The 25870-nt window shown below is 45.3% G+C and overlaps 1 protein-coding gene across 3 annotated transcripts in view; it reads left to right on the top strand.

Annotated features, from left to right (window-relative positions):
* The first annotated feature begins 22794 nt into the window (after positions 1-22794).
* Positions 22795-25870, top strand: part of OTULIN (OTU deubiquitinase with linear linkage specificity) — a 39972-nt gene continuing 36896 nt past the window's right edge. The window contains exon 1 of one of the 3 annotated variants that reach the window (XM_062211734.1): positions 22795-22957. In XM_062211734.1, the coding sequence (XP_062067718.1) occupies positions 22827-22957 (131 nt within the window). In that variant the 5' untranslated portion in view covers positions 22795-22826. The remainder of the gene's footprint in view (positions 22958-25870) is intronic. The other 2 variants (XM_062211735.1, XM_062211733.1) reach the window with 2 other exon arrangements.

A 25870-nucleotide genomic window follows, 5' to 3' on the forward strand; every position in this document is an offset into this window, starting at 1 on the left:
TGACTTAACAAATTGACACTCTTGTTTATGGCATCAGTAATCACCCTAGGCTCTTGTCATGAGTTGCCAAGGCTATGGAGGCCTTTTGAGTTCACCGACTCTGATCATATTTAGACAAGGTCATAGTCAAAGTGGAAGTTCTCTCCTCCCTTCAGAGAAAGGTACCTCCTTCTTTGATGACCTGTTCTATCCATTGGGATCTCACTTGCAGAGATTTTTTTTTTGCCAGAGTGTCTTGGCTTTCCATGCCTGAAATACTCTCATGGGCTTTTCAGTCGGATCTGAATGCCTTAAGGGCTGATTCTGAGGCCAGAGTGCTGTTTAGGACATCTGCCATTTTATGAGTCTGCTGTGTATCCCGCTTCCCATGTTGGATCATTCTCTCCCTTTTTTATTCTATCAGTTAGTATTTGCAGACCCTAGTCTCGTTTATGTGATCCCTTTGACTCTTAGTCCTATCATTATGATCAATTGTGAACTGAAATTGATCACTTGGACTAGTGAGATGGCATTGGTACATGCTACCTTGATGGGATTGAATTGGAATCCCCTGGTACGTTTCTAACTCTACCATTTGGGGCAAGTCTGATTGAGCATGTTCCAAATTGTACATCTCCTCCTTCTCTTATTCCCACTCTTATATTTAACAGGGATCACATTTCAGTTAAGAATAATTTCAACACTTACGAATAATTGTGTGTTAATTACAGAGTTCAACCAATAGTATTAAGTAGAACAAAAAAATACTAAAAGGGATAAAGTATTAAGTTGTTCATCAACAGTCAGGGCAAGGGCTGATCAAGTTACCATTTCTCATAGTGTCCATTTCACTTCAACAGGTTTCCTTTTTTGTGCTCAGTTAGTTGTCACCAATCAGGGAGAACATATGATATTTGTCCATTTGGGACTGGCTTATTTCACTCTGCATGATGTTTTGGTATGTTGTGCTGTTATCCTCATTTACTTCCAGAAAGTTTTTTATTTCTCTTTTGATTTCTTCTACGACCCAGTGTTCATTCAGGAGCATGTTGTTCAGTCTCCATGTGTTTGCATACACTCTACGGATTCCTGAGTAGCTAATTTCCAACTTCATTCAGTTGTGGTCTGAGAAGCTGCATGGTATGATTCTAATTCTTTTGAATTTGCTGAGACTTGCTTTATGGCCTAGTATGTGGTCAATCCTAGAGAAGGTTCCATGTACTGCTGAGAAGAATGTAAATTCTTTATGTGTAGGATTGAAAGTTCTGTGGATATCTGTTAGATCCATTTCGGCAATAGTGTCGATTAAATCTGCTGTTTCCTTGTTGATCTTCTGTCCAGCTGATCTGTCTATTTCTGAGAGTGGAGTATTGAAGTCCCCCAGTACTATTGTATTGGAATCTAAGTCTCCCTTTAAGTCCCTTAACAAGTCTTTTAAATAAACCGGTGCCCTGTGATGTGCATATACATTTATTATAGTTACATCTTCCTGTTGAATTGAACCCTTAATCATTATATAGTGCCCCTCTTTGTCTCTCTTAACAGTTTTTGTGTTAAAGTTTATTTTGTCTGATATTAATATGGCTATGCCAGCTTTTATTTGGTTTCTGTTGGCATGGAATATCTTTTTCCAACCTTTCACTTTCAGTCTGCATGCATCTTTGTTGGAAAGATGTGTTTCTTGTAGGCAGCAAATAGATGGGTTTTGTTCCTTAATCCATTCAGCCAGTCTGTGTCTTTTAACTGGAGAGTTGAGGCCATTAACGTTCATGTGACTATTGATAAGCAGTAACTTTGCCCTGCCATTTTCCCAAAGATATTTTCTAGTATATGCTTTGAGCTTCCTGTGATCTTTTACTGTGAGGTTTTCTTCCTTTACCTACTTTCATATTGATGGCCCTGTTTCTGTGTTTCTGTGTGTAACACATCTTTAAGCATCTTTTGCAGGGCTGGATGAATGGCAACAAATTCTTTCAATTTCTGTTTGCTATGAACGGTCTTTATTTCACCTTTATTCACAAATGAGAGCTTTGCAGGATATAATATTCTGGGCTGGCAGTTTTTCTCTCTTAGTACCTGGGCTATATCTCGCCATTCCCTCCTAGCCTGTAGGGTTTCTGATGAGAAGTCAGCTATGAGTCTAATTGGAGATCCTCTGAGAGTAATCTGATGTTTCTCTCTTGCGCATTTTAGGATCTTTTCTTTATATTTCACTGTGGTGAGTTTAATTACAATGTGTCGTGGTAAGGATCTCTTTTGGTCATGTTTATTAGGGGTTCTATAAGCTTCCTGTACTAGGATATCTCTGTCCTTCTCCAAACCCAGGAAGTTCTCTGCTAGTATCTTGCTAAAAAGGGCTTCTAATCCTCTCTCTCTTCATGCCTTCAGGAACTCCTAGAACCCGAATGTTGGTTTTTTTAATAGTATCCTGTAGATTCCAGACAATATTTTTTTAGATTTCTAATTTCCTCTTCTTTTCTTTGGTTTGACTGTATACTTTCCTGTTCTCTGTCTTCTAAGTCCAATATTCTCTCTTCTGCTTCACTCATTCTGTTTTTAAGGCTCTCTAATGTGTTTGTCATTTGATCTATTGAATTCTTTATTTCATTATGGTTTCTTGTCACTATCACTGTTTCATGTTCTACTAGTTGCTTCATTTCATTTTGATTCCTCCTTAATATTTATTTTTCGTGAGAGAGATTTTCTATCCTGTTCAGTAAGGATTTCTGTAGTTCAAGAATTTGTTTTTGAGAACTTCTTAATGTTCTTATGAATTTTTTGAGATCCATTTTTTGCATTTCTTCTATCTCATTAATAATCTTGAATTGGGGTGTCTTGTTCATTTGGGGGCATCATAGTGTCTTCCTTGTTCTTGTTTCCTCGGTTTCTGCATTTGTTGCTTGGCATTGTGGAGATTCTTTGGTTTCTTTGCTGTAGTGGTTTTTCTCATTATACTATGACTGTAAGTGGACTGTGCTTTTGATGGAGCCTTAGAGGCTTGAGATGGGTGTGGCCAGAGAGCTCTGTTTGGTTCTTCAGGGTTAAGGGTATGCCAAAGGTGACTCACCCAGGTTGGGAGTGGTAAGTCTTTCTCTCTTTCTCTCTCTTAAATTCAGAAGGGAAGTAACTCCACATAGCTGAGCGGAATTGAGGGTAGTCAGTGTATGAAATCTGGCCGCTGTGGGTATAATATTCATATGCTCTGCCCCAAGGACCACACAAAGGGTCTATGAAGTCCTCAGTGTGATCTCAAATTTCTCTGTAGTCTCCCACTGGATTGCCAAGGTTACCGAGTTTGTATACTCCGTGAGTTCTCTTGCCCACCCTCAGGTTTTCACAGTCTCAGTTCATTAGCTCCACACCTTCACTAGGTCCTAACCTCCTGTTATTTCTCCCCACCAGAGTCAGGTTTTTCTGCTTGGTTGATGGTGGGCACCACTTTATGTATGTCCAAAATGGTGCCTCTCTTTGTCTTGCTTGGCTTTGTAAGGTGAGTGGAGAGAGAGGTTCCTGTCCATGCTGGTCTCTTTTATTTATTTATTTTTTTCTCTCCTCTAGTTAGCCTGGTGAACTTTCCCCAGTGGGGCTTCAAGCCTCATTCCCTCTAGGCTCTTTCTGCTGTTTCCCTGCCAATGTCTCAGGCTACTGAGGTTTCGCCTCACCTCCCTTTCCAGCGCTTGTGCGTAGACTCCATGGCTGGGCTCCCGAGCCGTGGGCGCACTTGCTCTCCCCGTAGGTCCTCCATATCATATCCACTAGATCCAGAAGAGTTTCCTCTGCAGTTTTTTTCCCGAACCTTTCCTTGAAACTATAGTAACTCCACTTTTATTAAACTATCTTTTCCTGGACTATCAGTGTGCACCCTCACTATTCTGCCATCTTGGCTCTGCCCCCCCCCTACATTTCAAATTAAATAATTAAAAAAAGAAAAATGAGCTGTAGTGTAACTCCATTGGTATTATTAATAATACTGAGAGTTGAACACAATGAATATCAAACATAGTATTTGTTATAGAACTAGACCCATCAGTCAAGGTTCCAGTCAGATGAATTATGTCATTCAGTTACTAAATGTTGCTGAACTGAAATTAAAATGTGGTTATTGAGTTTATATTATTATTTTTTTAAAAAAGATTTATTTATTTTATTTGAAAGCGAATTACACAAGAGAGCAGGAGAAGCAGAGAGAGCAAGAGAGGGAGAAAGAGAGGTCTTCCATTCGATGGTTCACTCCCCCAGTTGGCTGCAATGGCCAGAGCTGCGCTGATCCGAAGCCAGGAACCAGGAGCTTCCTCTGGGTCTCCCAAGTGGGTGCAGGGCTTCAGACACTTGGGCCACCGTCTACTGCTTTCCCAGGCCATAGCAGAGAGCTGGATCGGAAGTGGAGTAACTGGGTCTGCAACAGGCGACCATACGGGATGCCAGCACTTCCCACTGTGCCACAGCACTGGCCCCTGAGTTTATGATTATTAAAATAGACCTTTCTTCATAGGATTTAATTTCTGCCAGAAATTTTGTCATTTTGGAAGAGTCACTACCATATTTTGATGGAGTAAAAGTAGTTCCGGCTCTTGTACAGATGTCACAAAATCCCCGTATCAGACAGCCTCTGACTGCTTACTTCCTTCCCAAGACACCACCCACTTCCCAGAGGGGCCCCTGACTATCTGCCATTGCAGCTGAAGTCTGATGATTTGCGCCCAGCGCAGGACATCACTCCCTCACTTGGGCCTGGATGAAAAGCAACAGTAAGCAGAATGGAGTCTGGCTTCCAGAGCACCCCATGCAGGACTTGCCCCTACCACGCAGAAAGGTGGGTGAGTTAGCACTCTGGGGGGTGACTTGTGACAAATAAGAAGTAGGAGCGTGTGTGGCTCCATGAGCTGCCGTTCTTTCTTGAACAACAGCACATGACATCATTTTGCTCCATCTCTTTCCTTGCCTCATTGTCCTGGGTTCCCACCTCCTAGAGCACTGCTTTGTAGAGAACCTGCCTTCAGGTGATAACTTTAAAAGAAGCAGAGTGGACATTCTTAGTTTAAGGATTTAATCAAGAGTGCAAATTAGGGTGCATATTTCAGGAGATGGAAGATTTGTCTGTGGTATTGAAGATGGGCTGGGTCAGATTTCTCAAGAGTGTGGGGACCCTTCAGTGGGTCTGTGAGATCAAAACCAGTGCCTTAGAAATGCATTTGCCTTTTTATACTCATAGATGTGTTGTTTCCGGAGGGTGACACTGCAGCTGTGTGAATACTGAAGTGGCCTGACATCCCAGCTTTGTTCAGTTAAGCAATAGGAGATTTGCCAAGTAGGAGATTTGGCATTAAGGAGGTTTGCCAAAACGGAGACATCACTACTACTCTTAACATTTTTTAAATTTCAGAAAACGTAGCTATCATGTTTCATCTCATTTGTGCTAATAGGTTTATTATTTTAAAATAACTAGTATATTCCCTTTAAATTTCTTATTTTAATATCCACTGCACTAATATTAATACATAGGACTCACATGAGCAAGAGCTCACTGAAGTTTGAAGTTTGTTACTGACAGTTTCCAAGGGCCACACAGGGAAGCACCGAGGCCAGCCAGGAAGGGAAGGAGTGAGGAAAACGATGAGCAAGATTTGTTGAGATGAGGCAGAATGAGTTTTGGGTTGGCTGGTTTGAATAATCTCAGGGGGCTCCGGTTGTCCCAGCATTGTCACCTGGTCCTGACTGATTAGGGCAGGACCTGACAGCATTGTCACCTGGTCCTGACTGATTAGAGCAGGACCTGACTGTTGCCTTGAAGTTTCAGAGCCCTATGAGAGGCCATAGAGGGAGTAGTGCGGGTGGGGCAGGCCTGGTTGGTTTGTGTGTGGCAGGAGCGCCTGCTGACAGGGGGCTTGGGGTACCTTTGGGAGGGATCAGCCAGCCCAGGGAGGGGAAGCCTCTCTGGATTGGCAGAGGCCCAGGCACCAGAGCATCAGAATCTGGAAAATAGAGTTAATGTAGGTCCTTAGTAATTTTTAGGAGTGTATAGAATGTAGAAATGTCCTGAGACCAAAACACGAAAGGACGTCTGCACTGGATTGTGCGCAGTATCAAAGAAGCCCCAGGTCCCCAGTGAGTAACACGATAAAATAGAAGTGTTTTTTTTTTTTTTTAAACTGATTTATTTGGGACTGGCACCGTGGCTCACTTGGTTAATCCTCCACCTGCAGCCCTGGCATCCTATATGAGCACTGGGTTCTAGTTCCAGTTGCTCCTCTTCCAGTCCAGCTCTCTGCTGTGTCCTGGGAGGGCAGTGGAGGATGGCCCAAGTGCTTGGGCCCCTGCACCCGGATGGGAGACCAGGAGGAAGCACCTGGCTCCTGGCTTCGGACCGGCATAGCTCCAGCTGTAGCGGCCATTTGGGGAGTGAATCAATGAAAGGAAGACCTTTCTCTCTGTCTCTCTCTCTCACTGTCTAACTCTATCTGTCAAATAAAAAAACTGATTTATTTATTTGAAAAGCAGAGTTATAGAGCTGGGGCTGGGGCTGGGGTATGTGTGTGTTGAGGGGAGTAAGAGATCTTCCATCTGCTGGTTCACTCCCCAAATGACCACAACAGCTAGAGCTGGGTCAGGCTGAAGCTAGAAGCCCAGAATTCTATCTGGGTCTCCCACGTGGGAGAGACCCAAGCACTTGGATCATCTTCTGCTGCTTTCCCAGGCACATTAGCAGTGAGCTGGATCAGAAGTGGAGCAGCCAGGATTTGAACTCATGTGAGATACTGGCATCATAGGTGGTGGTTTAACCTGCTGCACCCCAGTGCTGGCCCTGAAAGGTTATTCTTTGATCCTCATACAAAGTCTTCACATTTCTGAAAGGCAGCCTTAAAAATGTTTGAAATTTTTTATAAGGCACTAATAACTGAACAAAAATCATTTAGAATCAATTATTTTAGCTTAGTGAAAAACTCCCTATGTTATTCTCATTTCTCTCCTTTTTTCATGAATTAGTGAAATTTCATCATTATTTAGGAAGAGTCAATGCACTGGTGCTTGGGAATCCCTGACATCTTGAACAATTACGGTGGGAACTGAAGGGAAAAAGAGACATTACTTATAGAAAGAGAGAAAGGACCTAGCAGAGAGAGGGAGGTCGACGATACTGGGAAAGGACTTGATGAAAATCCTGGAGGATGAGAAAGGGAAAGAGGGCATGTCATGGAACCCCAGAACCTGGGTGGAGAAAGGATGGGTGCCTTCCAAGGTGTCAGCCGGGGGACGGCAGAAGCTGAGAGCATGCACTGAAAGGCACTGATCTTATCTCAATCACAGGCAAACTCACTACTAGAAATGCGGAGGGCAGCGAATGATGAAGGCCTCGGAGACCCACTGCAGGAGTTGGAGAAGGGAGTGCACCAAGAAGAAACAAGCCAAGGCCAGGCCAGCTGAACTAGGACAATACATAGCTGGAGCAGGACCACTGGCGAGCCTCACTATTCTAACTGGGCTGTTTCACCCTGGCTCTTGCTGGACAAGGGTCTTGGGGGGGAGGGTGGGGGAGGTGGTAAGAGTGTGGCCTTTGAGGCCATCTGGCCTGGGTTTGAGTCCTCAGTGTGGCAATTTCTTCGTCACTAAAACAAGGTGGATGAGGGTCTTGTGGATGAGTTGTTCTGTGCAGCTGTGTGGAGGAGTAAATGACTTAACACATGCTATGGCGTTTCCTTCCATGTCCCCACTAATGGGTGCTCAAGGGCTTCATGTTAGTTTCCTTGGTTTATGTGCTTGTTGGATTCTTGAGGGGTCACACTCAGCTCTGCTCCTCTGCCTGCTCATTTCCTTCAAGACATGGCCAGCCCTGGGCTCCCTTCCACTGGCCCTTGTCATCCCCTGACTTTAGTGGACAAATAAGGGGCAGGTACACCTTCTCCTCCCCTGTTCTCTTTCCAGACTATCTTCTGGCATAATTGTAAGATCTACTTTCTTTTTTTTTTTTTAAAGATTTATTTATTTATTTATTTGAAAGAGTTAAGAGAGAGAAGGAAAGGCAGAGAGAGAGAAAGACGGGTCTTCCATCCGCTGGTTCACTCCCCAGATGGCCTAAACGGCTGGAACTGTGCTGATCTGAAGCCAGGAGCCAGGGGCTTGCTCCGATCTTCCCATGGGGGTACAGGGGCCCAAAGACTTGGGCCATCCTCTACTACTTTTCCAGGCCACAGCAGAGAACTGGATTGGAGGTGGAACAGCCAAGACTCAAACCAGCATCTATATGGGATGCCAGCATTGGACGTGGCAGCTTTACCCACTATGCCACAGTGCTGGCTCCAAGACCTACTTTCTTCAGGCCTTCGATTTTAGGTCTCAGTTGTCTATTTTAGAAGTAAGGTATGGGGGCCGGTGCTGTGGCACAGTGGGTTAAAGCCCATATGGGCACTGGCTTGAGTCCGGCTGTTCCTCTTCCAATTCAGCTCTCTTCGATGGCCTGGGAAAGCAGTAGAAGATGGCTCAAGTCCTTGGGCCCCTGCACCCCTGTGGGAGATCCAGAAGAACCTCCTGGATCCTGGCTTCAGATTAGCTCAGCTCTGGCCATTGGGGTCATTTGGGGAATGAACCAATGGAATGAAAGACCTCTTTCTGGCTTTACCTCTCTCTCTAACTCTGCCTTTCAAATAAATAAAATAATTCTCTCTCTCAAAAAAAAGGAAGTAAGGTATGTTCTGAAGTTATTTGCATTTTTATTTTCATAATCTCAGCCAACTCATTCATCTGCTTACCCTCCAGAGAGAGACCTCCGGGTCACTAGGAAAAATTCGCAAGTATGGATGATGGAAAGATAAAAGCAGAGAGACGTGTTTCACTTGGCCAGTATTGTGGCACAGCAGGTTGAGCTGCCGCTTGCAGTGCTGGCATCTGATATCGGAGTGCCAGTTGGAGTCTTGGCTACTCTGCTTCCCATCCAACTTCCTGTTATTGCACCTGGGAAGACAGTAAAAGGTGGCCCAAGTGCTTGGGCCTCTGCCACCCATGTGGGAGACCAGGATGGAGTTCCTTTTCCTGGCTCTGGCCTGGCCCAGCCCAGACTGTTGCGGCCATTTGGGGAGTGAACCAGCAGATGGAAGATCTCTTTCTGTCTCTCTCATATGCCTCCCTTGCTGCCTTTCAGGTAAATAAATGAATCTTTAAAAAAGATATGTCTCATTTGTTCTCTCTCTGTGAGAAGGTATTGGTACCCCCACATTTACAAGGCTGGGGCTTAGAGGGGTTAATAACCTATTCAGAGTGCAGAGCTGTCTACTGGCAGAGCAGCAGCTAGATTCTTTGTGGGTTTTTTTTGTTTTTTTGGGTTTTTTTTTGGACAGGCAGAGTTAGATAGTGAGAGAGACAAAGAGAAAGGTCTTCCTTTTTCCACTGGTTCACCCCCAAATGGCTGCTACGGCCTGTGTGCTGCGCCGATCCGAAGCTAGAAGCCAGGTGCTTTCCTCCTGGTCTCCCATGCTGGTGTAGGGCCCAAGCACTTGGGCCATCCTCCACTGCCTTCCTGGGCCACAGCAGAGAGCTGAACTGGAAGAGGAGCAACAGGGACTGAATCTGGTGCCCCGACCGGGACTAAAATCCCAAGTACCAGCGCCACAGGCAAGGATTAGCCTAGTGAGCCATGGTTCCGGCCTGCCTGTGCTTTCTACCTCATTGTAATGCATTGGTCCAGGGTGGAACCAGGGTGATGGTGGCACTTGGGGTTAGCAGGTGAGGAGTCGTAGGTTTTTTTTTTTTTTTAAACTTTTATTTACTAAATATAAATTTCCAAAGTACAGTTTATGGATTACAATGGCTTTTCCCCGCCATAACTTCCCTCCCACCTACACCCCTCCCATCTCCCGCTCCCTCTCCCATTCCATTCACATCAGAGTTGTAGGTTTTGATGAGAGAATCGCTTGATTACTGCAAGCAGCATGGGAGAAGATGAGGGAGTGTGTGTGGAGAATGGGCTTAGAAACAGGGAGAGAAAAAGGAGCCGGAAGTCACAATGCAGTTGATGAGCACGTGGGAGACACAAAGGGAAAGATGACTTTTGACAAGGAATGGGATGTGGGGTTGACAATTTTTAGGGGATTAGCTCATGTGCAGATGACAGAGTTTTAGGGTGTAGCCACTGGACTTAGTCAATGGAGAGAGGTTGAAACCTGTGATGTGGAGGCTGCTCGGGACTGTGAGTTTCAGCTGTTTTCCTGGTAAATGTTGAAATGAATGGATTCATCATTAAAGTCCTTTGTAAGAGTTTGAGCGTAACCTAGAGGAGTCAGAGTAGCCCTGGAGGGTAGCATAAAGGCCACAGCTGGTCCCAGGCAAGAGCCTCCTGGGAAAAAGAAGGCTTTAGAAGTGGGAAGAATATTGGGTTTTAATTGCATACTTGACAGTCTCGTATAAGAATTCATTCGGTCCTCCCAGCAATCTGGTGAGACATACCTGGGGCAGACATGGACTGTTTCTTCAAGAACACCAGCTGCTGAGAGGCCTCTGCTTGCCTGCTGACTTCACCAATGGGGACTGTAGTTTGCCATGAGAGCCTTGTTCCTCTAAGTACTGTCCACAGTAGGAGGTCAACCCTCAAAACAGAAACGTCTTCACAGACTCTTCCTACACAGGAAAGGACAATTCCTGCAAGGTTTTTTTTTTTTTTTTTTTTTTTACCTCACACTGAAATGCTAAAGATGTTTAGTCTGTAAATGTGGAGTAAAACCTACTGGGCTAGCTGGCCGAGGAGAAGTTCTTATGGGGCCACCTAGTGTCCATGATCGGACTTGTCCCTACCTCTGAAAAATAATTTATGTAAGGCAATTGCAATAGCAGATGAATTTCAGAGAATAGCTATAAAACACTTAATATTCCTCTCTTGCTACCAGGCAAGGCCTGGGCTCTTGATTACTCTGAGGCTCAGACCAATTTGATGATTTTTTTTTTTGTTAAATAAAACAGAAATGATGAAGTAAAAAATGCATACTTTCTGTGAGGCCTTGGATCATCTTGTATGGCAGAAAGATCCCTAGGCTTGTTGCCAGACGTGTCAGAGGAGTTCATGTCTGAACTCACTGGGCTTGTGTATTAAAAGTGTTTCATAAACTGCGAAGTGTGAAGCGAGTGTTAGGTGCAGCTGTAGGTTCACAAGCACTGTTCCAGAACCTTGACTTGTATCCTTTCTGAATTTGTCAGCTTCTCAGCACTAGAACTAAAATGCCTGACACAGGCGCTACTGAAGGAAGGCTTATTTTGGCTTGGAGGTTTAGAGGTTCAGAGTCCTCACGGTCTGATTTCTGATGAGAGTGGTGAGTGGTAGAACGAGTGCCTGGGAAGGAAAGTGTGGTAGCTGAGCCAGCAAGCAGAGAGGGGCTGGGGAGCAGGCTTATCCAGATGGCCTCTCCTTTTGAAGCCACCATGCTTCATCAGGGGCTGCACCATAGCAACCTAATCCAGCCCAATTCTTTTCAAAGTTCCCACCTTCAGACAGTTTATTTGGATTAAGTTTCTATGCTGTATGCTCCATTAACATAAGACTCTGTGTGAATTGGGAAGGCAAATTATCTTCAACTCATCACACATTCTAATGCTGACAACATACCGATTTATCATCAGATTATCATAAAATAGGATTTATCATCCAGATTTTATATCTGAAGAAATTGAGACTTAAAGAGGTTAAATGATTTGCCCAAGGTCACAGGGCTAGCTTTCCTGCTACACTATGTGCCCATTATAATACTGACACAGGGATTAATAATAATCATTCAGCAAAAATTTATTAAGGAACACTGCGAACCATCCATTGGGTTAGGAACGGGCCTAAATAAAGATTAATTAAAGTTATGGACTGAGTATTTTTGTCCCTTCCAAATTCATATGTTAAGTCCTTACCCCCCCCGCCCCCCAGTGTGAGGAGGCCTCCATGGGAACTTAATTAAGGTTGAATGAGGTCATAAGGGTATGGTTTGATCCATTAGGATTATTGTTTTTATAAGAAGAGGAAGAGAGATTGGGGCTCACTTTCAATATGTTCTCTTGCACTGAGGAAAAGTCACATGGAGGTCACATGAGCACATAGCACATAGGCAGGCAAAGAAGAGAGCCCTGACCACAACCTGACTGTGTTGACACCCTGGTCTTGGGCTTCCAGCCTCAAGAACTGTGAAAGTAGATTTCTATTGTTTTAGCCAACCAGTTGATGGTATTGCCCTGTGGCAGCTGACCAAGACGGTGAGTGTCTACTCCCAAGGTGCTTCCAGCTTGTTAGCAAGCTCAATAGTTAGTTAGATTCCAATCTAACTTGTTGATATAGATGTATAAAGAAAGTCTACTCCTGAATAGTTGCTTTAGCAAGGAATCCAACTGGGGTGAGATTGGCAGTGTCCGCTACCAGGGATACCAGACAGCGACTCTAAACCCAAATGCATTTCATGGAGATGACAGAGCCCTGTGCTACCATCTCTGGCATGGGGGATGGAGTGGAGTTGCAGAGCCAATGACTGAATGTGTCTTTGGATTTTGGTCCTTTGTGGCGACACCTGTAACATGAAGGACTTGTGACTAGCTGCTGTCTAAAGCAGTTGTCTGAATGTCTTTGTTCATCTTCTCATCTTCTTCCAGAGCTTCAAAAAAACTGTGAAACTGTTGATACATTTAAAAGTTGACATCTGGGTCTGGAGGCCAATGTTGTGGTGCAGTGGGTAAAACTGCAGCCTGCAACGCTGGCATCCCATATAGGCAACAGTTTGTGTCCCAGCTGCTCCACTTCTGATCCATCTCCCTGCTATTGGCCTGGGAAAATCAGCAGAATATGGTCCAAGTGCTTAGGCCCCTGCTACTCCCATCGAAGACTTGGATGAAGCTCCTGGCTCCAGGCTTTGGCCTGGCCCAGCCCTAGCTGTTGTGGCCATTTGGGGAGTGGACCAGTGGATAGAAGATCTCTCCTTCTCTCTCTTTAACTCCAGCTTTCAAATAAATAAATAAATCTTTTTGTTTGTTTTCAAATTTGACACCTAAAATGTTCTATTAGCTTTGAAAGATGTAATTGCCATTGTACTTTTTTTTGACAGGCAGAGTTAGACAGTGAGAGAGACAGAGAGACAGAAAGAAAGGTCTTCCTTCCGTTGGTTCACCCCCCCAAATGGCCCGCTATGGCCAGCGCTGCGCCGATCCGAAGCCAGGAACCAGGTGCTTCCTTCTGGTCTCCCATACAGGTGCAGGGCCCATGCACTTGGGCCATCCTCCACTGCCTTCCCCGGGCCACAGCAGAGAGCTGGACTGGAAGAGGAGCAACCAGGACAATCCGGCACCCCAACCGGGACTAGAACCTGGGGTGCCGGCGCCGCAGGCAGAGGATTAGTTTAGTGAGCCGTGGTGCCGGCCGCCATTGTATTTTTTAAAATATTTATGTATTTGAAAGTCAGAGTTACAGAGAGGCAGAAGCAGAGAGAGAGAGAGAAAGAGAGAAAAGAGAGAGAGAGAGAAAGTCTTCCATTTGCTGGTTCACTCCCCAAATGGCTGCAACAACTGGAGCGGGGCTGATCCGAAGCCAGGAGCCAGGAACCAGGAGTGTCTTTCAGGTCTCTCATGTGGGTGCAGGGCTTCAGACACTTGGGCCATCTTCTACTGTTTTCCCAGGCTATAGCTGACAGCTGGATCGGAAGTGCAGCAGCCAGGACTTGAATTGATGCCCATATTGGATGCCAGCACGGCAGGCAGTGGTTTTACCCACTATGTCACAGCACTGGCCCCGCCATTGTATTTTAAATGTTGAGATTTCAAAGTGAAATCAGCACAAGGTTCCCAATAGATTACAAATAATGGTTATTAGAGATTCAGTACATAAAAAACTGACTGTAGTTTTACATCATTCCTTTTTCTCACTGAGTTATTCCCTTTCCTTTATATATATATAAAGTATATATTTTATTTAATGTATTTTTAAAATGAAAGTCTTATTAAAATTACTTGAAAGTTTTATTAGGCTAATTATTAGTAATAAACATTGACAAAATAAATTATACATTTTGGTAGTTATATATAGCAAGCTTTTATTGGATAATCTCTTTAAAAATAAATTAATGAATGCTATTGTTAGAAATGGGATTTAATTTCAATTCTATTCCTATTTTGAGTTTTATAGAGGTAATTACTAAGAAATATTGTTCTCATAAACAGATAGAATTTTGTTATAACAAATTCTTTGAACTTCTGAATTACATGTCCAAGATATCATAGTAATCTCTCATTAAATATTATTTTCAGGCATCAGCTAGCAACTCTCAGTTCCTTAAATATACTGAAAGCAAAAAAATAAAAAAACACCTGAATTGCAAAGGATTGATTATCTGGTTATTAGAGCTGATCACTTTCTGTGTTTTGGGAAGTGTTGTAAGACAAGTGCCTCACTTTACATCTGTATTCTAAAGCTGGGTAAGGCTTGGAGCCTTGCCATGCATGAGTCTGTCACCTGGATGATGCAGGATGCCACCAATGTTTCTTCTGTTTTAAAAAAATTCATTTTCATTTGAAAGGTAGGGGTAGTGAGGAGAGAAAAGAAAAATCCAAGCTTCATCCAGGCCAAGCACTTGAGCCATCATCTGGTGCTTCCCAGGGTTCACATTAGCCGGAAGCTGGACTGGAAGCAGAGCCAGGACACCCCATGTGGCAACTGAACTACTATACAAAACACCCAATATCATCTACCTATACCCTCTACTTTGTACTTCTGGGACCCTCCCCAAAGAGTACCATCCCTTTGGGCAAAATTAAAAGCTGAAAATTTGAGATTTAGAGAAGTAAAATGAGTTCCCCAATGTCACAAAGCTGGTCCCTCTGACCTGCATTGTCACCCTTACCACTCTACCCTACGATATATCTGAATTGACATGTTGATCATAGTACTCTACTTGAATACCAAAATACCCACTCCTAAGGAAAGAAAAGGAGAGACATTAAAGCAGCATGCAGGTGTTTGGTGCCTTGTATCAGAGGCTTCTCTGAAGGCAAAATCTAAGCTGTCCTTTTTTTTTCAAGCTCTAGAATCGCACCACCATAGAAATACAATGTGCGCCATATAACACCTAATTAAACTGTTCTAGTAGCCATATTAGAAACGGAAAAAAGCAACAGATGAAACTAGCATTCTATGTAATGCAATATTTCAAAAAATTTTCAACATGTAATCAATTTAAGAAATTACAAACATGATATTTTACATACTTTTTTTTTGATACTAAGGCCTTGAAATCTTGCATGTATTTTACACGAACAGCAAATCTTAACTCTGCCCAGCTACATTTTAAGTGTTCCATAGGCACGTTTTTCTGGTGGTGACTGTGTTAGATGGTGTAGCTCTAGAGGCCCACACCGGGTACTTGAGAGGTAAAGCTTTTCTTGTAAAGTGGGAATATGGTAAACAGGAAGGAAGTAGTTGGAAGGGGGAGCAGACCTATTCATATCCTCCTATGGTGGAGAGTTCTTGGTAATTGTCGTAGGGTGATGATCTTCCTTCTGACTCTAATGGAGATGAGACTGGAGTATATGAGAGGCATCATTGTAACATCAGACTACTTGAGGTGGTGAAGGTTTCCACAAGTGATAAAGGATCTCTTCCTTACCGTTACTTTCTTAGGAAACATCTACAGTTTACTTTACTAGCTTTTTTAAAAATTGTAGAAATGGACTTCCTTTTGAGGAACTCATGTATTTGTATTAAAAGGTAAGGGTAGGGAAGTATTGTGTGATACTGTCTTAGTCTACTGTGGCTGCCATAACAATATACTGAGGACTAGGTGCTTTAACAAGAGACATTTATTTTCTCTCTTGATAATGTAAGATCAGGGTGCCAGTTGACTCAATTTCTGGTGCAGGCATTCTCATTGGATTAGGACCACACCCTATGACCTTGTTTAACCTTGGTCACTTCCTCCTAGTCCCAATCTTCAGATACAGTCCTATTGGGCTTAGAATATCAACATATGAATTTGGAGGACATATTCAGTCTGTTGCAGACACTAAGGGACTAATGGTTTGGAATTCCAGTGTAGAAGCTCTCCAAATAAATTAAGATTACCTTCTGCCTGGATAATGTCTTTAGGATGAAATTCTGTTTAGTTGGAGGCAAATAACTGGCTTAATATTTTCCAGAACTTTCAGTCTGTGAATTATAACAGCATCATTCTCTCTCGTCTCCTTATGTACAAAATGGTTTCATTTTCATAATAAAATAAATTTCATTATGACCCATACTTCTCCCAATAAAAACTCTTGGGGAAAGTTTTGGGGGTTTCCAGATAAACTAATACTACTCTAAGATATTTTTTCTATTGGGCTATAAATATTTCCCCTATTTTTTCTCTATAAAGTTATTTCTTTCAGTATCAGAACTGAAGGCACGGTCAGTTCCTACCCCCACTACCATTCTTTTGTTAATTAATGAGCATTCCATAATCAAAAGGCATATTGCAAAAAAGGAGTCTTTCAAATTAATGCTTGGGTATTCCTGCAGTAGTTACTTTCTAAGTGAAACTAACACTTCCTTTCAAGCTTGGATACACTTCATGAACTTATGAAAGTAGAATTAATAAATGAAAAAGTGTCTTTCCTGTGAATACTTGAAATTGACCTACAGAATACACTTGAAATCTATTTTTTTATTGCTCTAACACTGGGGAATTCCATAGGATTAAAATATAGGGTGGTTTGACTTAGCTATAAAATATGTGTATGGTATTTGGAAGGGAGGGCAATGTGTCCGACTTGTTCTAAGTTCCTTAAAGAGAATTACAACACCATAACATCAAGCTCAGCAGTATTCACAAACAGTCTTTACAAGTGAGGGTTGCATTGTTCAACACAAAGGAACTTGAAATCTTTTACATATTATTCTAGGCAAGATCACTGATATTGATGTTTTGATTCAAAGTATAAGTTACCAGATTATAATGCCATCATATCACTATCAGTTATTCAGTGTTATCCAATATTTGATTCTAGGAGGAAATTGAAAACTGGAATTATTTTTAGCGATGTTATTATGTAGGATTTTACCTAAGCTTATAGTTACTTTTTAAAATATTTATTTAAGTTAACTGAGACAGAGAGAGAGAGGGAGAGAGCGAGCGAGCAATCTTCCATCTGCTGGTTCATTCCCCAAATGCTTGCAATAGCTAAGGATGGGCCAAGCTGAAGCCTAGAGCTGGAAACTCAATCCAGTATCCCATGTGGACTTGGACAAGGCCCCAAGTACTTGAGCCATCACCTCCTGCCTCCCAGGGTATGCATTAGCAGCAAGCTGACATCAAGAACAGGGCTGGGACTCAAACCAAGGCACTCCGACATGCGATGCGAGTATCCCAAAGGGTGTGTTAACCACCAGGCCAAATACCTGCCCCCTAAGATTATAGTTTTTAGATGTCATTAGTTATTCATCTTGGCAAATACAGGTAAATTCTTTTAATTATATCATAGTTCATGGGCTTTCTTCTCATGCCTCTAAGAAACTCTAGTTTTGACTTACTGGTTTAACACAGCTCTCTGATAAGTTCTATAATGTCAGTAATAACAAATTTAGTGTTATCTCCAGCAAGCATGTCTTAAAGCTCACAATGTACTTCTGTATGGATGTATGTGTTATGTATACAAGAAAAGAAACACACAATAAACATTAAAATATGAAAACATTAATATTTAAATACAATTTTTAAAATTGATGTACAAAATAAGAACAACGTGACTGGACATTCTTCATTGCTTTGGAAAGTCTTGGTTTAACACTTTATGAAGTGGGATCTGAGTTAGATTTTTGATTTCTTAATGTATAATACACTTTTTTGGGGGGAATAGTTTTAGATTTACAGGAAAATTGAGAGGATAGTACAGAGTGCCCATACAGTCTGCAGCTGGTCTCCACTGTTAATAACACAGTGTGTTAGCAAAGCACATTTGTTACAACTGATCAACCAGCATTCATACATTGCTCAAATTTCCCTTGTTTAACCCCGTGTCCTTTTCTGTTCCAGAATTCTGTCCAGATGACCACAGTACGTTTCATCCTCAGCTCTCCTTAGGTTCCTCTTGGCTGGGATGGTTTCTGGCTTGGCATGCTTTTGATAAGCTGGAAAGCTGTGAAGAGTGCTGGTCAAGTATTTTGTAAGATGCTCCATTTGATGGAATTGCCTGATTTTTTTTTCTAGTTAGCCTTGTGCTTGGGCTTCTGGGAGGGAAGCCACAGAGGTGCTGTGCCATGTTTATCACAGCGTATCAAGATACATTGTATAACCTGACATATCAGTGAGCTCAGGCCACATGGTAACATGGTGGCCCATGATCACATGTTCAGTCTCTACTATGGCCCAGGAGCAAACCAAGAGCTGTTCCTGGAAAGGATGCCAGGGCTTTGCACCAAAATCCTCAGGGTTGGTATGTGACTCACCTATACTTGAAGGTGCCTGCCAAAGATTATAAATAACATCTAAATCTGCCGCTACATCAAGCATGGTTGGCTGTTAGACTGCGTGGCCCAGGTGGCAGAGCACTTTGTACAATAGTCTGGGCTTGTTATACAGCCTTCTCTTCTATTAGACATAACCCCGCCCCGCCCTCATTTTTGGTTGTAGGAGGGGCCAGAAACAATTCACCTTAGAATTAATATCTTGGCCGGCGCCGTGGCTCAATAGGCTAATCCTCCGCCTTGCGGTGCTGGCACACTGGGTTCTAGTCCCGGTCGGGGCACCGGATTCTATCCCAGTTGCCCCTCTTCCAGGCCAGCTCTCTGCTGTGGCCAGGGAGTGCAGTGGAGGATGGCCCAAGTGCTTGGGCCCTGCACCCCATGGGAGAACAGAATAAGCACCTGGCTCCTGCCTTTGGATCAGTGTGGTGCGCTGGCCGCAGTGCGCCAGCCGCGGCGGCCATTGGAGGGTGAACCAACGGCAAAAGGAAGACCTTTCTCTCTGTCTCTCTGTCCACTCTGTCTGTCAAAAAAAAAAAAAAAGAATATCTTGATATGTCCTACACTACTGCACACTTAGAAATTTCATTGAGGTAGAAGGCCCCTTAAGTTTGGTGAGACTTTGTATCCTCTAACGCACAAATATCAATATATCTGGAATAATGACTATGTCCTGCTGAAAAGAACTAACCAGCACATTCTCATCATTGGACCCATGTGGAATTCTGTGGAGGGAGAAGGTAAATGAGGCCAGATTGTAACATGGGGCTGGTGATTTGATATTATCCCTGTAGCAGAACAAGAAGGTATAGTGCTGGTCTTGGCAGTTGACAATAAATTCCTTCTAGTGGGTCTTTTCCCCCATAGGTAGAGAGACCAAGTATTTGCTAGAGCAATGACTCCATATCCAGCAATAGATGTGTTGTTTTTCCACAGTGAGGCCCTGTCAACGGAGTCAGCACATAATTGGGTTTATGAGAATCTACTGCCATTCTCCAAGACCCACTTGTGTTCAGTACCCAACTCGGTGAGTTAGACAGGAATGTGATGAGGAGTTGGCATTGTGGTGCAAGTTAAGCCTCCACTTGTGACACCAGCATCCCATATCACTGTAGCTGGTTCATTTTCTGGCTGCTCCACTTCTGATCCAGCTAATGCAACCTGGGAAGGCAGTGGATGGTGGCCCAAGTATGTGGACCTCTGCCAGCAACATTGGAAGACCAACATGGGAGACCCAGATGGAATTCCTGGTTCCTGGAGTTAGCCTGGCTGTTGTGGCCATTTGTAGTGTAAACCAGTGGATGGAAGCTCTCTCTCTTCCTGTCGCTCTTTCAAATAAGCAGATAAATGTGGTGGGTATCATCATCTCTTCAACTTACAAGTCCTTGACAGTGGCACTAACCTCTGCAATCCCTCTATGAATGTGGTACTGCTTTTTGTTGATCATTTTAAGGGCAGAATCAGTTTTAGAGGCTTCTATTTTGCCATTTCTATGATGCTAGTCTTTACTCAGGTCGGGGAATCAGTGTGGAGGTTTTGCCATTTGTTAAATATGTGTTCTTAATTATGCATTCTGGAAAGGGGGAAGGAACCACAGGATGGGCTCATGGTCTAATGAGAGGTGTAGTAGTCCATTTTCTGCTGCTGTTTTAACAAAACGCTTGAGGCTGGGTACTTCACAAAGAAAAGAGGTTTACATGACCTATAGTTTTGGAGATTCAAAAACACAGAATCAGCATCTACTTGACTTTGGTAAGGGCCTTCTAGCTACATCACAGCATGGCAGATGGCATCATGGAAGGATCAGAGGCAGGAGGGAGAGATCACATGCAAACAGGAAACTGTACAGATTCAGGGGCCAAGCCTGTTGTTTTTATAACAACTTGCTCTCATTGGGACAAACTCATAGGAACTAGTCATTATCCTGCAAGAACTGCATTAGTCCCTTCTGAGGTCAGCACCCCCAGTGACCTACCATCATAAAGCTTCCACCACCTTACCATTGCCATACTGGAGACCAGCTGGGCAAGCAGGTGTTATATGATAAATCTTCCCGAATACTGCAAGCTCCCTAAGCCATTGGATACCTTCCTTTCCAGTAGCCAGAAGCAGCCCTGGCACTTCATTTCATGGAAGCACTTTGAGCATGGCTGGAAGTCTAGTGACTAATGGAGTTTTCACTTAGATCCTCCTCACAGTGGGCCAGTGGGTCCCCACACCCACCCAGTGGTTTTCTCCATTTGACACACATAATGGGAAAAGACAAGTCAGCACCAAACGTACTGTCAGAACCTTCTCTAATGCTTTGAAATAAAACGGTGAATCCAGAATCTCTGTGTGATGGCATGATAGAATTTTATGATCTCTTCATCTTATATTAGTTTCCTGGGGTTGCCATAACAAAATAATACAGCATAATGTATTCTTCCACATTTTGGAGGCTGGAAGTCTGAAATCAAGTTGTTGGCAGAGTCAGTTTCTTCTGAAGACAGTTTGGAGTAATCCTTGCCTCTTCTGGGCTTCTGGTTGCTCCTGGCATTTCAAGACTTTTAGCTGTAATGCTCCAATCTCTTCTTGTGCCTCCACAGGGCCTACGTTGTGTCTAGAATCAGTGTGTCCTCATGGACACCAGTCATTAGACTAAGATTTTACTCACTGATTTGAAAGAGTGAAACAGTGAGAGGGAGAGAACTCCTATTTGCTAGTTTACTCCACAGATGACCTCAGTGGGCCAAGGCTGGGTCCAGGCTGAAGCCAGAAGCCAGAAACTCCCTCCTGGTCTCCTATGTGGGTGACAGGGACCAAGTATTTGGACGATCTGCTGCTGCCTTCCCAGGCACGTTAGTAGGAAGCTGGATGGAGTGCAGAGCAGCCAGGATTCAAACGAGCACTTTGATAGGGGATGCTGGCAAGTTGTGGCTTAACCTGCGGTGCCACACCACCAGCCGCCATCTTAGTTAATTGTATCTGCAAAGACCCTATTTCTAAGATCACATTGTGAGGTTCCAGATGAACACGAATTTACACGGGGTGGGGGTGGGGCTAGGGACACTATGCAACCCACTAGAATCCCACATCTTTAAAGTGCATACATTCAGAAACTGTTTCATATGCTCTGAGTTTTTCACCATGTGTATTTATAACTTTTTCAAGTAAAATGAAAGGAAGAAACAAGCCCGGAGTTCTTCCCAAACGTTGAATACAAACTTTTTTCCACCCAGTTTCTCCCTTTGATGCCCCCTACAATCTAGTCTCCCAGTCTTGCCTTCTCCAATCCTTTCTCTAACTGTAGAGCTCTTTCAAAATTACTTCCTTGGGTTCTGTGTTGTGGCACAGCTGGGTAAGCCACGGCGCGTCACGCCGGCATCCCATATCAGTTTGAGTCCCGGCTGCTCCACTTCCCACCCAGCTTCCTGCTAGTGCACCTGGCAAAGCAGCTGATGATGGCCCAAGTACTTAAGCCCCCGCCACCCACGTGGGAGACCAGGATGGGGCTCCTGGCTCCCGGCTTCAAGCTGGCCCAGGGCTGGCTGTTGAGGGCATTTGGGGAGTGGACCGGCAGATGGAAGATCTTTCTCTGCCTTGCAAATACGTAAATCTTTGACCCCAAAGTTTCTCAGTGAGGATCACGCACACGCCGCTCAGTCCGCCCAGCGTGGTCTCCAGCACTCCCCTCCTTTGCTCTCTCAAACCCTCTGCTGGGTCCGTGTTCCGCCTCTCAGCACGCAGGGTCAGGCGGTCGGCCATTCCCCTCACGCCCACTCCGGGCGGGGGCGCCTGGCTGGCACAGTGCCCAGCGTACCCAGCCGCTTCTCACGCGGCAGGGCTCCTCGGCCGCTTTCTCCCGAGATGATCCGCTTCCCCTTCGGATCTCCGGCGCCTTCAGTCCTCCTCAGTCCAAACTGCCAGAGGAGGGGAGAGCATCCGGGAGCGGCGGACGCTCAACTGTGGAGCCGAACCCTCACCCGGGGAAGGAGGCCAACCCCACGCGGCAGCCGACGCCACGGGCCGCCGGCTCGGGGACGAGCGAGCCAGAACGTTCACGCCGGCAAAGCCAGAGCGGGACTTTCAGACTCTCCACCTCCACGCGCCCCACCGTTTGAGCGGGCCCAGAACCACGCCGCCACGCCTGCGCCGCGCGGCGACAGAGCATGCGCAGGAGTCGCACCGCGCGGCCCCGCCCCTCGCTCCTGCGCATGCGCCGCGTCGCCGGCCGCCACGCCTCCGGCCGCGCCTCCCCGTTACGGGTCAAGGGCCGCGGGGCGGGCCGCAGTGACTGGCGCGGAAGCGGCCAGCGGACCCTTCGAGGCCGCCCGGGCTGCCGAGCGGCTGCTGCCGGGGCCGGACGCCCAGACCGCAGGGCCCTGGGGTCGCGCCGAGCCGGCTGGACCCTCTCGGCTCGGAAGGCCGCATGAACCGCGAGACCATGCCGCAGCCCGGAGCGTGGCCGGGCGCTAGCTGCGCCGAGACGCCGGCGCGGGAGGGCGGGAAGCCGGCGGCCAGCGGGCAGCCGCGGCCCGCGACGCGGTGCCCGGCCGAGCAGTGAGTGCGCGGGGCGCGGGGCGGGCGCGGGAGTCCTTCGGCCCTCAGGCAGCGACTTCGGCCCAGTGCGGGGTCCAGACGTGGCCCCGAGGGCGCCCCTACCTCCCCGTTGGACTTCCGCGCGTCTCCAAAGTTCTGGAAAGCTCCGGAGACGCTTGGGCAGCGCCGCGGGGCCGCTTTTCCTTCGGGCTGCGGCCCCCTCAGCGTGGCCTCGGGGCTGGCCGGGGCGGGGAGGAAGTTAGGTCGGCTCTGCCCCAGCCGCGGGGCCGACCTAGAGTCTCCCCCATTCCGCCGCAGCCGGCCGGGCCGCGTCCCCCCCAGCTAGCTAGGTCAGACAGGGGCGCCCAGGGGAGGCTGGTGGTGTGTGCACGGGACCGGGCGCGCAGGTGAACCCGGGAGAAACTCGGGCGCTTTCGGAACGCCAGAATCCGGTCCCCAGCCGGGGTGACGCCTGTGTTGGTTGTCTGCAGAGTTGCACTGTAAGATGTGCCTAGATGCGCCTTTAGCGCTCTTCCCCCACCCCCTCCACTTTGGCTTTCCTCGAAAGGAGCGCTTGGAGGCAGTTAGGCAGCTTCTGTGTTTTGATCACACTTGCACACTCTGATTTCCTGGGCCCCCGAGCGCGATGATGGTGGTGCGCTAAAGGGGTTATTCACTTCAGGAGTTAATGACCCGGGACAGGCACGGGACAGTCTGGACGATTTAGAGCATGATGTTTCGAATTCCTGGCGTCCCGCCCCCTCCCCCAAGCTTGGCAGGTGTAGACCTTGGCCAGGTATAGACCAAGGGGACCTGAAGAGGTTGTGTGTTTCTGTGTTAGCGTGAGGATCCCTTTGCCAACCTAGAGTTGCTGAATCTTCTGTACTTAATATCCTGATTTTTGAATAGTAGCACCTGACTTTTTTAATTGAACCCCTTGAAGAAGCTCATGTATGATAGGGCCTGTGGCTTCTCTAGTTCGCTCTCCAGGTTAGAGAACTACCTCTGATTCTGTAGAGAGTTAAGTAGGGTTGGTTCTTTTATTTATTTTTTTAAGGATTTATTTATTTGAAAGGCAAAGTTAGAGGTACAAGCAGAGAGAGAGAGAGAGAGATCTTCTATCCTCTGGCTCACTCCACAAATGGCTGCAGCTGCTGGAGCTGGGTTGTTTCGAAGTCAGGAGCCAGGAGCTTCTTCCGGATCTCCCAAGTGGGTGCAGGGGCCCAAGGACTTGGGCCATCTCCTTCTGCTTTCCCAGGCCACAGCAGAGAGCTGGATCAGAAGTGGAGCAGCTGAGACTCGAACTGGTGTTTAGGGCTGGTTCTGCCTTTGTGTTCCTCCTGCCTGGTGGGGAGAACTGTCCCCACTTAGATGGCTTGCCTTCTGTTTACTGTGCCTTAGCCTGAGCAGTTTCATACCCCATTGAGGAATGGAGAAAACCCCAAAGCCAGTCCTAAAAGTATGCTTGGTTCTGTGGCGGATGTTCTGGTGTATGTGGTTCTCCAATGTCCGAGCCCCTGGGGAAGTGGACCGTGGTGGGAGAAGCGCTCTTTGCACAGGTGCCTCTTCTGTCCACTGTCAGTAGGATTACAGACCTAAAGCTGAAAGGAATTCTCAGTCTAGTACAGATTTGTTATTTTACACATTAGGAAAGAATTGCAAAAGAGAGACACTTGTCTTATATTTCCTGAAAACAGAAGGTCATTAGCTCTAATAACCAGATAATCAGTCCCCTGCAATTCAGGTGGTTTCTGATTTTTTGTTTTCAACACATTTGGAGATCCTGGGAGTTGTTAGCTGTTGCCTAAAAATAACATTTAGTGAGCAATTACTATGATACTTTGGGCATGTAATTCAGAAGTTCAGAGAATTTGTTTTAACAAAACCCCATTTCCATCTGTTCATGAGAACAATATTTCTTAGTAATTACATCTATAAAATCTAAAAGTAGAAATAGAATTCCTATTGTATTTCTAAAATAGCATTCTTAGATGAGTTTGAGATTATCCAATAAAGTTTTGTGTATATAGTTTATTATTTTGATACATTCTTACTACTGGTTGTCCTAATAAAACTTAAAAGAGTTTTGGTATAAAAATGTATTGCATTAACTAAAATTCTGGGAATGGGAAGTGGAAAGAACTGAGTGATGAAAAGGAATGATGTGAAATTACAGCCTTTTTTTGAGTATGAATTTCTAATCACTCTTATTTAGAGGCTATTGGGAAACTTCAGAGTTGTGTGCTGCTTAGCCAGGGAGACACTGGTGGTAGATTCCAGTGTTCCCTAATGCCTGGGTGGGAGCATCCCTACCTCTTCCTGGCTTCTTCAGTGAAATAAGGCAAGGGGACATGATTTCTGGTGACACCGACCTTCAGTTTATTTTTCTTTTTCCTGGAGTGTTAGAGTTTTTGATTAATTTCTTTTTCTCCTTGCTTTTGTTCCTCTATCTTGCTCTGCTTTAACAGTCATGAGATAGGAGACATAAAAGAGGTGAGACTAATGCTCAGATGTCAACTTTGACCATTGTAGCTTAAGTTTGGGGTGTTGCAGCCCTTTTTCGTTTTTCTGAATCAGTAGTGGTTGGTTCTTGAGGCTGTTTTTTTGGCTCTGTGATGTTTTCTCATGGGCTAGAGAAACTGTACTGTGTGTATCACATAAGCACTATATAGTGTGCAATTTAATGTATGCATGTCAATTCTTACATGGCCCCTGCACCACGTGGGATACCCGGAGGAGGCTTCTGGCTTCAGATCAGCCCAGCTCCGATGTTGTGGCCATTTGGGGAGTCAACCAGTGGATGGAAGACCACTCTCTCTCTCTCTTTCCCTCCTCTTTTTCCCTCCCTCCTCCTCCCTCCCTCCCTCCCTCCCTCTCTCTCTCTCAAACAAGTCTTAAAAATTTTTTGGGGGGATTCATTGGAAGCAAGGCTTT

Source organism: Lepus europaeus, chromosome 15 (assembly GCF_033115175.1).
Source record: "Lepus europaeus isolate LE1 chromosome 15, mLepTim1.pri, whole genome shotgun sequence".
In the NCBI taxonomy this organism is placed as follows: domain Eukaryota; kingdom Metazoa; phylum Chordata; class Mammalia; order Lagomorpha; family Leporidae; genus Lepus; species Lepus europaeus.